Source organism: Heloderma suspectum, chromosome 1 (assembly GCF_057233095.1).
Source record: "Heloderma suspectum isolate Gila_16-S chromosome 1, 16-S_ref, whole genome shotgun sequence".
Taxonomy (NCBI): Eukaryota; Metazoa; Chordata; class Lepidosauria; order Squamata; family Helodermatidae; genus Heloderma; species Heloderma suspectum.
In genome coordinates this window covers 404,644,830-404,659,975 of record NC_139458.1, presented here as the reverse complement: position 1 = coordinate 404,659,975, position 15,146 = coordinate 404,644,830, and the positions used below count along the sequence as shown (strand labels likewise).

The following is a 15,146-nucleotide window of genomic DNA, read 5'->3' as shown; positions in this document are numbered from 1 at the left end:
GAGTATTCTTCTTTTATCTGAGTTGGCAAACATGTTAAATATAAGAAATGTAGAGTTGATTGTAAAGCATGGAATGGTGCGAGGACAGAAATGTTAGTTGTGTGCTTTGTGCCACACAGCCATCTAAAGCCCACCCCCTTCCCTATAAGACCATTAAGTCTAGGGTCTAAAATTTCCTAACTCTGATAACCTCTCATCTTGATTACTGCAATGTGTTATACGTGAGGCTGTCTTTGAACACAGTCCTGAAACTTCAGCTGGCCCAAAATAGGGCAGTGAGTCTACTTTTCCTTCTGCGCTGGCAGCCGGTCCATGTCTGGGCCTGAAGGCTGAGCGTCGAAGAATTGATGCTTTCCAACTGTGGTGCTGGAGAAGCCTCTTACGAGTCCCCTGGACTGCAAGTAGGTCAAATCAGTCAGTCCTAAAGGAAATCAACCCTGACTGCTCATTGGAAGGACAGATACTGAAGCTGAAGCTCAAATATTTTGGCCACCTAATGCGAAGAGAAAACTCCCTGGAAAAGACCCTGATGCTGGGAAAGATTGAAGGCAAAAGGAGAAGGGGACGGCAGAGGATGAGATGGCTAGATAGCATCACCGATGCAATGAATATGGACTTGAGCACACTCCAGGAGAGAGCGGAGGACAGGAAGGCCTGGCGTGCTCTGGTCCATGGGGTCACGAAGAGTCGGACACGACTGAACGACTGAATAACAACAAAGGGCTTGAGGCCAGGTTACCTGAAGGATCTCCTCCTCCCATATGTACCTGCCTGGACCCTAAGATCATCTTCAGGGGTCCTTCTCCAGGAGCCCCCGCCAAAGGAAGTGAGGCGGGTGGCTACCAAGAGGGCCTTTTCTGCTATGGCACCCTGGTTATGGAGTGAGTTTCCTGGAGAGGTTCGCCTGGCACCTACATTGTACTCTTTCCAGCAGCCAATGAAAACCTTTTTATTTTCCCAGGCATTTTAGTCTTTGAGTTCTGTTATTTTAAATCTGTTGTTACATTTTCAATCTCTACATTGCTGGTAAGTTTTATTTTGGTTTTACTTTTATACTATAGTTTTAAACTTTCAAATTGTATATTGTATTTAATGCTATATTTTGTGGTTTAACTGTTGCGAACCGCCCAGAGAGCGCTGGCTATTGGGCGGTATAGAAATGTAATACATACATAAATAGCCGCACCACTGCTGGCGTTGGTTTACGCCAGCGGTGTGTCAGCACTGGATGCTCCGCGCTGTCTTTCATGTGTGGAAGGTGAGAGCCAGGCTCAGCTCCAGAAGTGCATATGTCTGACTTGAGATCTTTTGTGGTATATTCCAGGTTCACATGAGATGTACTTCCTGTGATGCAGGGGCGGCATTGCTCCTAAGGCCTGGATCCCCATCACACAAAAGAAGTCCCCCAAACAGATGAGAACCCAGTAATGCGTGCCTCACTCTCAGATACAGTTTTACAGAGTGATCAAGAGTTGCAGAAGAGTGAAAAACCTAAGAGCCCATTTTGCTCTCTGACAAGCCTGATTCCCACATATAAAAACAATGAAAGGTTCCTCTTTCTTCTTCCCTTTCTTTTTCTTGTGCTGCTGTGTTGTTTGAGCTGAGCAGGGACTGCCCTTTGACTTAGCTGGTTTGCCCTTACTCTGTTTCCTGAGAGCCGATTAAGCTAAGTAATACCATATTAACTATCTCCTCTTAGAGCCCTGATGCATTGTGGCAAGGCACCAAGGCCATGTGTGTTAATGTCTTAGGTATTGAAAGCCAAAGAAAAAGTGGTCCAAAACGCTTAAAAGGAAACCACCAGAAAAATATTCCTCATCCCTAGAATGAACAGAATGCACTCAGACACAGAATTAATTGTCTCTGAAGCATTAATTGGGTGCACTGGAAGATGGCCATTCACGGCAATAAGGCAAAGCATCTCAGAAGTTCTCAGATCTAATTAGCATCACTTAGGCTGATGGTACAACAAAAGAGGAAGGGGAGGGTGTGTCAGCTGAGGTGGCAGACACCACATGGGAATTAATACGCCATTCAGATCTGAGTGAACAGGATGTTTCCCAGTTGAGGTTGTTATGCCTCCTGACAAGAAGTCTCTGTGTTGAACAACTTTTACAGAGACCTCTTGGTTCAGTCACAGTGCAATGTCCTCCTAGGGAGGCCCGCCTGGTTCCCTCACTTATTGCCTTCTGATGAGCAGCAAAAACTGCTTTGTTTGCATAAACTGGCATTGTGTTAATCTCATTGTTTTGTGTTGCTCCTTGTAATGACTGTTTTTACTTCTCACTTGTAATCTACCTTAGGGAGTCTTATGACTGAAAGGGTGGGTAGAAATGGTTTAACAAGTGTGCACCTAAAAATGCAAAGTGTGAATGCATCAGATGTGGGCATCATACAGGTACCTGTGGCAGGGAGCCATGATTAGCTGCTGCTTCCTGTTGACTTGCATTTCTCTCAGTAATATATGAAATGGCTTAGGGGAAGTCTATCTGAAGGAGCACCTTCTCTCATATGTCCCTGCCCATTTGCTAAAATAATCTTTGGAGGCTGTTCTCTGGGTTCCCCTGCCCACAATGGTGTGCGAGGTGGCTACCAGGGAAAGAGACTTCACTGTAGTGGCCCCCTGTCTGTGGAATGCACTTCCCAAGGAGATAGCCTGGTGTCTTCACTGTATACATTTAGATGCCAGGTTAAGACCTTCCTCTTCCAACAGGCATTTAATCTTTAATCTGTTGCTCTGATTATTAACTTTACTATTGGCTCTTTAATATTTTTAATGTTTTATTATTTGAATTGTTATATTTATTGTTTTGGTTGTTGTTTTGTTTGGGGTTTTTATGCTGGTATCCACCCCGGGGGCATCTGCCAGTTGGGTGGTTTATAAATTTAATAAATAAAATAAATATGAATATAAGACATTTTAAATGGCTAAAAAAAATAACTGAGAACCCCCAGAAAGGTTGAATAAAGTCATTTTCATTTATATGAATATGAGAAAAGTGTTATACTGCCTATTGCCATGAAAAAGACATCCAATATCTCTCAGCCACTGGCATTTTTTCCATTGCAGCAGTTTGCTAGTAACCTCTTCTCCAGATTGTTAGGATATGGCATTTGGCTAAACGACAAGTACTACAGGTTTTATTTACTTACTTACTTACTTACTTACAATATTTATATACCACTCCACAGCAAAGATCTCAGAGCAGTGAATAGCAAGATAAAAGAATCAAACATAATTAAAACTATTAAAACATTTTAAAAGAGCAGACTCTGAACATAATAACGGCGGCTGGTCACTCAGGGAAAGCCTCTTGAAATAATGCCTTCAGGAGGCGCCGAAAGCAACACAACATTGGCACCTGCCTGACCTCCAAAGGCAGGGAATTCCATAGGAAGGGGGCTGCTGTGCTGAAGGCTCTCTTCCTGGTGGACTCCAACCGGGCCATAGCTCCATGTGGAACTACCAGGAGCAAGCCCTCCGATGACCTCAACGACCGGGCAGGTTGGTAACGAAGAAGGCACTCTCTCAGGTATCTTGGTCCCAAGTTGTTTAGGGATTGTACACTAGTACTGATACCTTAAACCTGGCCCGGTAGCAAATTGGCAGCCAGTGCAGTTCCCTCAGCAAAGGAGTTACATGCTGAAAAGGGTCAGTTCCCAACAACAGCCGAACTGCTGCATTCTGCACTAGCTCCAGCTTCTGGACCAGCCTCAAGGGCAGCCCCACATAGAGTGCATTGCAGTAGTCCAGTCTTGAGGTTACTAGTGCCTGTGCCACTTTGGCCAAGCTGTATCTGTCCAAGAGAGGCCATAGCTGGCAAACCAGCCAAAGCTGGTAAAAGGCACTCTGAGCCGCAGCGGCCACTTGGGCCTCCAATGACAACGATGGATCTAGGAGTACCCCCAGACTACGAGCCTGATCTTTCAGAGGGAGTGCAACCCCATCCAGAACAGGCAATGCACCTATCTCCCGGACTCGAGAACCACTCACCCACAAGGCTTCCGTCTTGCCAGGATTCAGCTTCAGTTTATTGGCCCTCATCCAGCCCATTACTGAGTTGAGACACTTATCCAGAACTTGCACAGCCTGTCCTGATTCAGATGTCACAGGTAGATAGAGCTGCGTGTTATCAGCATACTGATGGCATTTAGTGCCAAATCCCCTAATGACCGCCCCCAGTGGCTTATAGATATTAAACAACATTGGGGACAAGATGGTGCCCTATGGGACCCCATAGCTCAATTGCCAAGGTGCCGAGGAATAGTCAGCCAATGTTACTCTCTGAAATCAATCCCGTAGGTAGGACTGGAACCACTGTAACACAGTGCCTCCAATACCCATCCCATGGAGTCGATCCAGGAGGATACCATGGTCTATGGTATCAAAAGCTGATGAGAGATGGAGCAGAATTAACAGGGTTGCACTCCCCCTGTCCCTCTCTCGATAAAGGTCATCCATCAGGGTGACCAAGGCTGATTCAGTCCCATAACCAGATCGAAACCAGACTGGAATGGGTCTAGATAATCAGTATCCTCCAAGAGTGCCTGCAGTTGCTCCACCATGATCCTCTCAAGTACCTTCCCTAGGAAAGGGGTATTTGCAACTGGGCAGTACTTGTCTAATACTGTTGGGGCTAGAGTGGGCTTCTTCAGGAGTGACAGCACTACTGCCTCCTTAAGGACAGCAGGGACCACCCCTTCCCGCAGGGAAGCATTTATCACTCCCTGGACCCCACCCAGTCATACCTCCTCTGCTAGCTTTTATTAGCCAAGAGGGGCAGGGATCAAGATGGCACATGGTTGGTCACATTACTGCAAGCACCTTGTCCACATGATCAGGCCGCAAGAACTGGAAGTGATCCCACAAAATCAGGCAGATGGTGGCATCAGACACCTAGACTGGAACTGTGATAACAACAGCATCAAGTTCACTGTGGAGACAAGAGATTTTGTCCTCAAAGTGCAATGCAAAAAGGTCACAGCTGGTCCTCGATGGGCCAGGGCCCCATTTGCTGGGGCGGATGTTAACAATCCCTGGACCACCTGGAAGAGTTCCGCTGGACGGCTACTTGAGGACGCAATGGAGGCAGCAAAATAGGCCTTCTTTGCTGCCTGCACCACCACACAATAGGCATGATTATGTGCTCTAGAGCATGCTCGGTCATCTTCGCTTCAAGTCTTATACCATTTGTGCTCTAGCCAATATCCAGCCTGTTTCATTGACCACAGCTCCCCAGTGTACCAAGGAGCAGAGCGGGCTCTACAGTGCCGAGAGGGCACTCAGGTACAATCGAGTCATTGGCCCTCCATATCTCACTGTTCCACGGTGAGATGAGGGCCTCAGCTGGATCACCAGCCCTCTCCATTGGAAAATCCCCAAGAGCATTCAGAAATCCATTGGATTCTATCAGTTTCCTGGGGTGGACCATCAGAATGGGTCCCCCACCCCTGCAGGAGGGAAGTGACACTGTGAGTTCAAACCTCACCAGGAAATGGTCTGACCATGACAGTGGGGTTACATGGACCCCCCCCCCCAATCTTCAGACTACCCATCTCACAAGTTGGAGCAAAAACCAAATCAAGGGTATGCCCTGCTTCATATGTTGGACCAATGACAAGCTGAGACAGCCCCATAGTTGTCATGGAGGCCATGAAGTCCCGAGCTGGAACTCCAGAGGCAGCCCCAGCATGGAAGTTGAAGTCACCCAGAACCACTGTCCTGGGTTTCTCCAACACCACACTCGAGACTGCCTCTGCCAGCTCAGTCAGGGAGGATGCTGGGCAGCAGGGTGGGCGGTGCACCAGCAGCATCTCTATGGCTCAACAGCAAGTGCAGCCCCTCAAGGCCTGCTCCAAGGTGGAGTGGTTTCCTGATGATAGAGATGGAAATTCTATAAACCACAGTGACTCCCCCACCCCCTGGCCCTCCAACCTATGTTGGTGCTGCACCAAGTACCCAGGTCAACCCCAACCAGCTCACCCATCCAAATCTCAGTAATAGATGCCAGGTTGGCCTTCTCATCCATGATTAAATCATAAATGAGTGTGGTTTTATTGTGGACCGACCTGGCATTAATTAGCAGCACCACAAGACAGGAGGGCTCAGTTTGTAGCTTGTGGTTATAACCAGCCACTGGTCACATCTATAATGTCAGGCCTGCCAACCAACCAAACAATATAAAGAACAAGAAAGTGCTTATTTCCTAGCCATTCAACCTACTTCCATTAGTTCATGCTCATTCCATCTCTCACCTGGAGTGTGGCAAACAGTTCTCCCCCCTGGCCCTCACCCAGGGAAGGCCCCACTTCTAAGTACCACAGGCTCTCACCCTGGGCAGAAGAAGCAACTCTGGTACATGATGCCCCAATTCCCTGTCTCTCACCTAGGTTGGGCAAACAATGAGATTTTAGTACAACTGTTGTCAGGGGATCCCTGCTCTCACTCAGAGACACTCCACTCACACACAACAGGTAGTCAATGACAAGCAGAGAGTAAAAAGAAAACTAAGGAAGAAGGCGAAAGTAAGAGGCACCCTCGCCCTCGTAGCATTCCGAAGGGGCAAATCAAAGGGGCGCACCCCCTTTGGGGTCTTCCTCCTCGGGGACGCCCCTATCAGGGTAGCCCACCACCTTGTGGCAGGGTGGCTTAAATCTCTGTGATGCCAAAGAGAATTCCACTGTAAAAATGTTTTTTGTTTTTTTTAAAGAAAACGCATTTTCAGGAGTTGCCACCTCTATACATATCCAAAAAACTATTCCTTCTACTCTGAATGGGAGAGCTGGGAAAGGAGGAAGATAGGTAGAGACAAGGCATGGAGCAAATTTCAAAATGGGGAACTCGAGTATTTTGAAATTCCAGAATTCCAGTTTCATTAAAAGAAAGAGAGAGAGAGAGAGAGACGGTGTGTGCATCGGTGAGCTCGGGGAATAAACAAAGTTGGGAAAGGGAGGCCAATGTGTGTCACTGCAGATGTTGAAACCATATCCCCAAAAACTACATGAGGAAAGCACTAGGGAATATCCTCACCTTTGGAGAACGGCACTTCTGATCTGGGTTTTTCTGGCTGAAGTCATTATCCCCGTTAAGAGAAAAAATGGATGAAAAGAAGATAAAACATGGGCTGATTACTCAATGATGATGATAACAATGACCGGATACCATGTGAAATTACAGTAATGAACTGTGCCCAGTGCACATTAAAAGGTCTGTCTGGAAGCAAACTTTATTTCTATGGAAAAACTTTTATCAACCATTTCTCTTTTTTTATACATGCTTGCTGTTGTTCTTTGATGTGTCCAGATACCCTGCTTTCCTGCCCTCCCCACAATCCCTCCCTCCCTTCCCCCAGACAAACACAGTGAAGCTGTTGCAACAATGCAGTTGTGGAAATCAAAAGCAGAATTGACTGGATCTGGGGTTGTTTAAAAATTAAAATTACATCTTCAAACAAACAAAAATAGAAGCAATGTTGTCCATGCAGCATTTTAGGTGGCAACCCTATAGCACCAGAAACTGGGGATAGCCAGGGGTTTACAGAGGGTAAGTACAAAAAACACACTAGAGACCCTTTGGCTTACAAGACATAATCTCTGTGTTTTGAAATGGCAGCATCTTTTGAGCCTCTCTTATAAGCCTTTGGCTTCTGTTGCCAACAAGTTTGCCAACATGACAATAGATGAAGGTGAAGGGGAAATTTGTATCCTCAAACAAATTTCACTTAATAATTTAAAATAAAAACACTGCCAATTGCCTCCACGATCACCACCCCTTTTGACTTGGCATGGGAAAGAAATTGGATGCTAACTCCTGTGATTATTCACGAATGTGCCGGGTTTATGAACTGCATTAACTAACGTTTCGCCAAATGGATCTCTCAGCCCTAGCAACTTTCAAGCCATCTCTGAGTAGATAAATTAGTCATTTCTTTTTCGATATATATCTTTTATAGAACCTTTTACATTATTTTACATGGCTTTCGAGAAGACACATAAAAATCCTGTATGCAACTTCATACTTGCATATCATAAATAACTACTGCCTCAATTGTAGCTTTTTACCAAAGGATACAGATGAATTCTGACAGACCTTTGCATCTTTTGTTCCAGAAAATCTGAGCAGTTATCATGGGGCATATAATCATTAGCCCTTCCTTGGGCATTTCTACACCAGCCTAAAACCCTTCATTTAAAACGGGGCTTTCTGTTTCCATTTTAAATGCAGGATCACAACTGACTCCTTTAACGTTTGCTTCCTCCCCCCCCCCCCTGTCTTCCATTATCTGACATTGATCTCGTGCCTCTTCTTGCCTCTTTAACTCTTTTGACAGAGGAAACTGAAGCGGAATTTGATAGCTCATTATCTGTGATCTATTTAAAAATGGAACAAAGGGCATTTAGTGCAGGAGGGTCATGGCAGGGTCAATGCATCATGTAAAGAGCTCGCAAACTTCCGTGAAGGAGCAATCTCAATCGCAGGATAAAAGCCCGGGGTGAAGGAGCCCCTTCTCTTTTCCCAGTCTGATCTTCCACCCCAGGGTAGCTGAGGAGGGAAAAGAGAGGTACAGGGCCAGGGTATCGATCCAAATTAGGGATGTGCATCAGATTCAGCCAAAGCTCAAGCTGAATCACGCCCCTTTGGACCATTTCTGGTGCTTCTTTCGGTGAAGCAAGCTTCCTTCCAAAGCTGCCAGAATTGGACGTGGACACCACGCAAGCCTTCATTTGGATTTCAGAGAGGGAGACTGTGTGTCTCCAAAACAGCATCTTTTTGTTTCTTTTCTCTAAAACACTGTTCATCCGGAGCAGGGGGTTGACTGACAGATGCACCTTCTCATCATAGGGCAAGTTTTACTAGGAGCTGTCATAGTAGCATAAGAAGAGCCATGCTGGATCAGACTAAGGATCTATCCAGTCTAGCATTCTGTTCACGAAGCGGCCAACCAGCTGTTGACCAGGAAACCAGAAGCAGGACATGAGTGTAACAGCACCTCCCGCACATGTTCCCCAGCAACTGGTGTACATAAGCATACTGCCTCAGGTACTGGAGGTAGCACATAGCCCACAAGCCTAGTAGCCATAGATAGCCTTCTCCTCCAGGAATTTGTCTAACCCGCTCTCTGGCGTGCTATGGTCTATGGGGTCATGAACAGTTGGACACAACTTAATGACTGAACAACAACAACAAAGCCATCCAAGTTGGTGGCCATCACTACATCTTCCAGTAGCGAATTCCATCATTTAATTTAACTATGTGCTGTGTAAAGAAGTATTTCCTTTTATCTGTCCTGAATCTCCCACCAATCAGCTTCATGGGATGACCCCACTGGGTTCTAGTATTATGAGAGAGGAAGAAAAATGTCCAATCATGGTGGTTTGATGTGGGGGGTGGGAACTGTGACTACTTGTTAGTTTCATAAAATAGGATGTGTCTCCAGCTTCCTCTGCTCTTTGATAGTTGCTTTCAACATGTGAAGAGTGAGCTCAGGTGTGCTGCAGTTGGTAGAATGTTTTTCTGGTGGCTTCTTTCTCATTTTTGATTCTGATCATCCTTTCTCCATCCCAAATTCTCCCCAACCTTTCCCCGGTCCTTTTCCTGCATTGCAATCTATGTTTTCTCCCCTAATCCTTACCGCTACATCTTTTCCTGTTAGCTCTGTGTCGCTCTCTCATAAGACTTAGAAGTTAATTGTTTATCCCCACCCCACCCCCTGCAACTATTAAGGGGGGAAAATAAACTTTATTTTTGAAGTCAGTTTGGTTTGCTCCTTGTCTTTCCGTACTTTTACTTTAGTGTGGATGATGATGTTAGTATAAGTTTTAGTTGCTATTACTATATTATATCATTATTTTATCATTATACTGTGGTCTTTGTTTTCAGTGCAAGTTTTCAGCTTCTTATTATTTTCAGTTTCTCCTTCCATTTTAAATCCCTTTCCCCTCTAACTTTCATTTCTTGTGCACATGCACACAGCCTATTTATATTCTTCAGTCTGTTTGGTGTGTGACTGTCCATGTCTAGTGTCCACTGTCTTCGTATTGTGTAGAATAGAATAGACGTATGTTATTATTTATTAGGCATTTGAATCCTTCCTTGCCCCTTCCTACTCTTTTCTTAAATTCTTTTATCTTTCTAAACTCTTTCTTTCTTCTACTGTGTGCACTTCATATCTGTTTCTTTATTTTACAAGTGAACCAGCAGCATTCTGCTAGTGTGTGATATGGCTGGGTTCTGGCGTGTGTGTGTGCACGTGTGTGTGCACGTGTGTGCATTACTGAATACACACTCAGTGCAATACAGTCTAATTATTTGTGCACCCAGACATTGTTTCTAATACAGCTACTTTTTTATTTATTTATGAGATTAAGATCTACAGCCAATAAAATTTCCAAGCAGTAAACAATAAAAAGGGGATAATAATAATAATGTGGAGTTAAAACTTTAAAAATCAAATTGTGCCAATAAAACCCTGGCTGGTTAGTCAGGAAAGGCTTGTTTAAATAAAAATGTCTGCAGCAGGGGTCGAAAACGAAACGACATCGGTGTGTCAACGACATCAACAGGCAGGGAGTTCCATAGGGAGCCAATACACTGAAGGCTGTACTCCAGGTGAATTCCAAACGGACTGCAGGACCATGCAGAATCACTAGGAGTGACTCATCTGATGACCCCAGTGACCAGGGAGAAAGTGCTTTGACACGTAACAGTTACAAAACCAGCTAGTTATGGGTACAAGCCATGCAGTGTCAGTAGCAGTATTATTAGGGGCAGAGGGACTGGGAGAGCTGTTGACACTGCCCTTGCCATTGTTCTCCACCACTGCCACCACCATCACCACCCAAAATCAAACATCCCTCCTTTGCAGCAGGTGGTAGTAGCAGCTTGGACTCAGAGCATTCCTTCTAGAAGATTTATCCCGGCTCTGAGGCTGGTTGCAGGAGTGGAATCCAGCCTACCCAAACTGCAAAGTGGGCTCTTTCTGTAGAAGTGGCAGCGAGCAGCAGCAGGACTCTGCTTCCCCCATCAGTGGGGGAAGAGACAAGGGATGAGATTTTTTTAGACGTTGACATTCCCCAGGAGCTCTCTGATGCAGTGGAGTTGCTCACCGAGATGAAAGAAGCTGATGATCTATTTGCCCATGGCGCTGTGAGCCTGAGCTCCTGCACAGAAGGCAGCACCATCTGTACTTCTTCTGGGGTGAGGAATGTGGTGGGGTGGTGGTGGTGGTGGTGGAGGAGGTGACAGAGGCACAATTGCCACCAACAGCAGGGCTCCCTCTGGTGCCCCCCGCTACTCTGGTAGAGGAGACCCAGAGAGTTTAGGCAGATGATCTTCTGGGTTCACCTTCCAAGAAAGATTATGAGATCATTTCAAGGTTGCTGCCCCACATGCCTACATTGCAGGAAGGATCTAAGCAGGGGAAAGCAACCTAGCCACTACACCAGCAGCAGCAGTCTGCTCCAGCTGCTGAAGAAGCACCGGAGAGTCCTGCTAGGGGAAGAAAAGTCAGGGGGCAGTGAGGGCAAGACTGGTGTGCTGCGGCAGAGTTAGTATGAGCGGTGTAAGGCTTCCTCTGTCAACCTCCACTCCCCCCACACAAGAAGCAGAAGCAGAGGTGTAGGCAGGCCACGAAGGAGGATATGAGGTATACAAAACTATGCATGGTGTGGAGAAAATGGATAGAGAGACATTTCTCCTTCATTATATTAGAACCCTGGGGTCATCCCATGAAGCTGATTGGTGGGAGATTCAGGACAGGTACTTCTTCATACAGCACAGAGTTAAACGATGGAATTCGCTACCTCAGGATGTAGTGATGGCCACCAATTTGGATGGCTTTAAAAGGGGGTTAGACAAATTCATGGAGGAGAAAGCTATCAATGGCTACTAGTCCTGATGGCTATGTGCTACCTCCAGTACCAGAGACAGTGTGTCTATGTACACCAGTTGCTGAAAAACACAACCAGGAGGGTGCTATTGCACACATGTTCTATTTATGGATTTCCTACAGGCAACTGGTTCGCCACAGAATGCTGGACTAGATGGACCTTGGTCTGATCCAGCATGGCTCTTTTTATGTTCTTATGTTCTTTGGGTGGGGCAAATATGAGACCACAAGATGGTGGTTTCTAACTCCACCACAAATCACCAACTGCATCGCTGATACGTTGGCGTTGGACAATCAGGCATTTGGCCTGGGTTCAGGTGGCTGATGGAGCTCATGGTCTCATATTACAATATGCCATTGTGCACCACCTTCAGCAGCACCCATCCTTCTGAAACTTTGCATGTTTCCTACCTTCCTACCTCTAGGTTGTCTATCATTATCACAACAGTGGTCTATACAGAACATAGGCAGATAAGTGCGTCCTCCTTTGGATGTATTTTTCTGACATTTGCAGCCGTAATCTCCTAAAGGGCTACTATGCCTGAAAATATCAACTTCTCACCAAGAGGGAAAAGGTTATAGCTGTTTTTTTAAATTTCCCATGATAGTCCATGGGAGGCACAAAGCCTCAGATTTCCAAATCTCAACTCAGGTTCAATACCTCTGAATCGATCTGAGCAGAATCATTTTCCAAAGTACTGAATCAAGGGCAAATCAAATCTGGGGGTCAGTGCACACCCCTAATCTAAATAATTTAAATGTACAGTCAAAGCCAGAAATATTGGAACAAGGATAACTGTTTTGGCAGTTGGCCTCTGTATACCACCACATTGAAGTTGAAAGGAAACACACCCAGATGGGAGTGAAGTCAGGACTTTCAGCTGAAATTCATTTCATTTTCATTCATTTATTATATTTCTATACCGCCCCATAGCCAAAGCTCTCTGGGTGGTTTACAGAAGTTAAAATATTAAAATACAATAGTTTAAAAGGCATTTACATAAAAGCACACAGACGATATACAAAAAACAACATATAACTAAAAAGAACTTTGAACAGTCAGTCATAACTAAAGACACATCCAGGACCGATTAAACTCATCATGTACTGCCAAATGCCTGGGAAAAGAGATGGGCCTTAACCTGGTGCCGAAAAGATAACGATGTTGGCACTAGGAGGACGTCTTTGGGAAGCTCGTTCCACAGATGGAGGACCACCAATGAGAAGGCCCTCTCCCTCACTGGCACCTTCCAAGCTTCCCTTGGAGGAGGCACTTGGAGGAGGACCTTAGATGCTAAACGTAGCATACAGGTAGGTTCATTTTGGGACAGGCATGCCTCCAGGTACTGCAGTCCCAAGCTGTGGAGGGCTTTATAGGTTAAAACCAAGACCATACAGGTCTTGGGAGAAGGCCAACTTTAGGGACCCTGAGCTGGGATGCCATTACTTATGGGCTGCAGGGCTGCTGTATGAGAAACACAGTGTCCGTTTGGAAGCCTGGGATCAGTTGCATGATTCTTCGGCAGCCTTCTCCCCAATCAGACTATTGGTCCCTTTAGCCAAGTCTTGCCTCTTCTAACTGGATGCAATTATCCAAGGACGGGGCAAAGTTCTTCCCAAGCCCTGCTGCTTACACAAAGATGCCAGAGAATGAGACTTCCTGAAGCTGCTGTATCACTGAGCTGGAGCCTCTTGTAGACCTTCAGGAAACCCCAAGTCCCTGGAACTCATGCCCACTTCTTCTTTGGAAAAGGAAGGGGGAGGGGGGAGAGAGAGAGTCTCTCACTTGGGTCCCTTTCAGAAGTGCTGGTCTACAATCACTAGAAGTATGAGGAGGAAGATGAGAAAACCTCCTGCAGAAGGTTGATCTGCGAGTAATCTGAAATATCTGATATCAGAAGCTGCAGGGGATCACTGGGTGCCGAGGACAGAAAAGGCCTTTCAGTCAACACATACATGCAGGTGTAGTTCCCTTTGTTCTCTGAACTGATGTTGCTAACGGAATATTCGCCCATGTCAAAGTCAGGCTTCATGGGCCATTTTGCTGTTGTGTCTCCAGTCTTGTAGAGGTAGAACATAGCAGGGCCATCTTCAGTTTCACACCGCACATTGATTTCTTCCCCAAAACTAACTAACTGACTGGGGTTACTGGAGATGGCAGGCTGCGGTAAAGTAGGATCTAATAGGTACAGGTGAACATCATCGCTGGCCTTTGAGGCAATGAAAGACCTTGACAAAGGGCTGTAGATGCAGTGGTAGATTCCTCCATGCTCCCGGGTCAAGCTGCTGAGGAGGAACGTTGCCATGTCCCCATCTGGCTCAGCTGATAGTGGCATCCCATGATCTCCATTCTTATGAAGAAAGAACTTCTTGATCGGCCCTTTACTCCAGCACTGGATTGTGATGTTGCCTCCCAGAACTGCCATTCTGCTGGAGCTCAGGGAGATATGTGGCCTGGGTAGATCAGGATCTTGAATCAGCAGTTCTACAGGATTGCTGGGCTGTGAGCACATTCCACTATGTATGCAAAAACTGCAAAATTCAAGCGGTTTGACAAAAGTGGGGCACTAACCATTCAGAAAGTACAGCCAGTGGCATACACACACACCCATCGTTGGGGGCTCATAAGTAATGGAACGAATGGCTGAGAAGCAGCTGCATGGCCAGGTGTGGCCTGTTTCCTGGGTACCCCATAACCAATCAAGCAGATAAAAGGCCTGGAGGTGGTTCTGAGTGTTACATTTGCATTTGGTAGCTGTTCACTGGAACTCCCAACATGAGGTCCAAAGAGGTGTCCATGAGAGTGAAGGAGGCCATCATTAGGCTGAGGAAACAACAGAAACCCATCAGAGAGATAGCAGAAACATTGGGAGTGGCCAATACAACAGTTTGGAACATCCTGAAAAAGAAGGAATTAACTGGCAAGCTCAGCAACAGCAAAAGCCCTAGAAGTCCACGGAAGACAACTAAAGTGGATGACCGCAGAATTCTGCTCATGGTGAAGAGGAACCCTTTCACTACATCTAGCTAGGTCAAGAACTCTCTTGAGGTCAAGAATGCTCTTGAATGCATGTCATTGTCAACATGTACAGTCAAGAGATGGCTTTATGAAGGTAAATATGAAGGCTTCACAACAAGGTGCAAACCACTGGTAACACTCAAGAACAGAAAGGCCAGATTAGCCTTTGCCAGCAAACACCTAAAAAAGCCTGCCCAGTTCTGGAATGAGATTCTTTGGACTGATGAAACCAAGATTAC

The 15,146-nt window shown here is 45.9% G+C and overlaps 1 protein-coding gene across 1 annotated transcript; it reads right to left on the bottom strand.

Moving 5' to 3' along the window:
- Positions 1–13,708: 13,708 nt before the first annotated feature.
- On the bottom strand, positions 13,709–14,401 carry LOC146360117 (T-cell-interacting, activating receptor on myeloid cells protein 1-like). The gene has a single exon (XM_084821588.1). It carries the CDS (start codon positions 14,399–14,401, stop codon positions 13,709–13,711), a length of 693 nt encoding a protein of 230 aa, XP_084677714.1.
- Positions 14,402–15,146: the final 745 nt, after the last annotated feature.

Coding starts and splice junctions, on each gene's coding strand:
- LOC146360117 (XM_084821588.1), bottom strand. CDS start 14,401: ATGTGCTCACAGCCCAGCAATCCTGTAGAACTGCTGATTCAAGATCCT.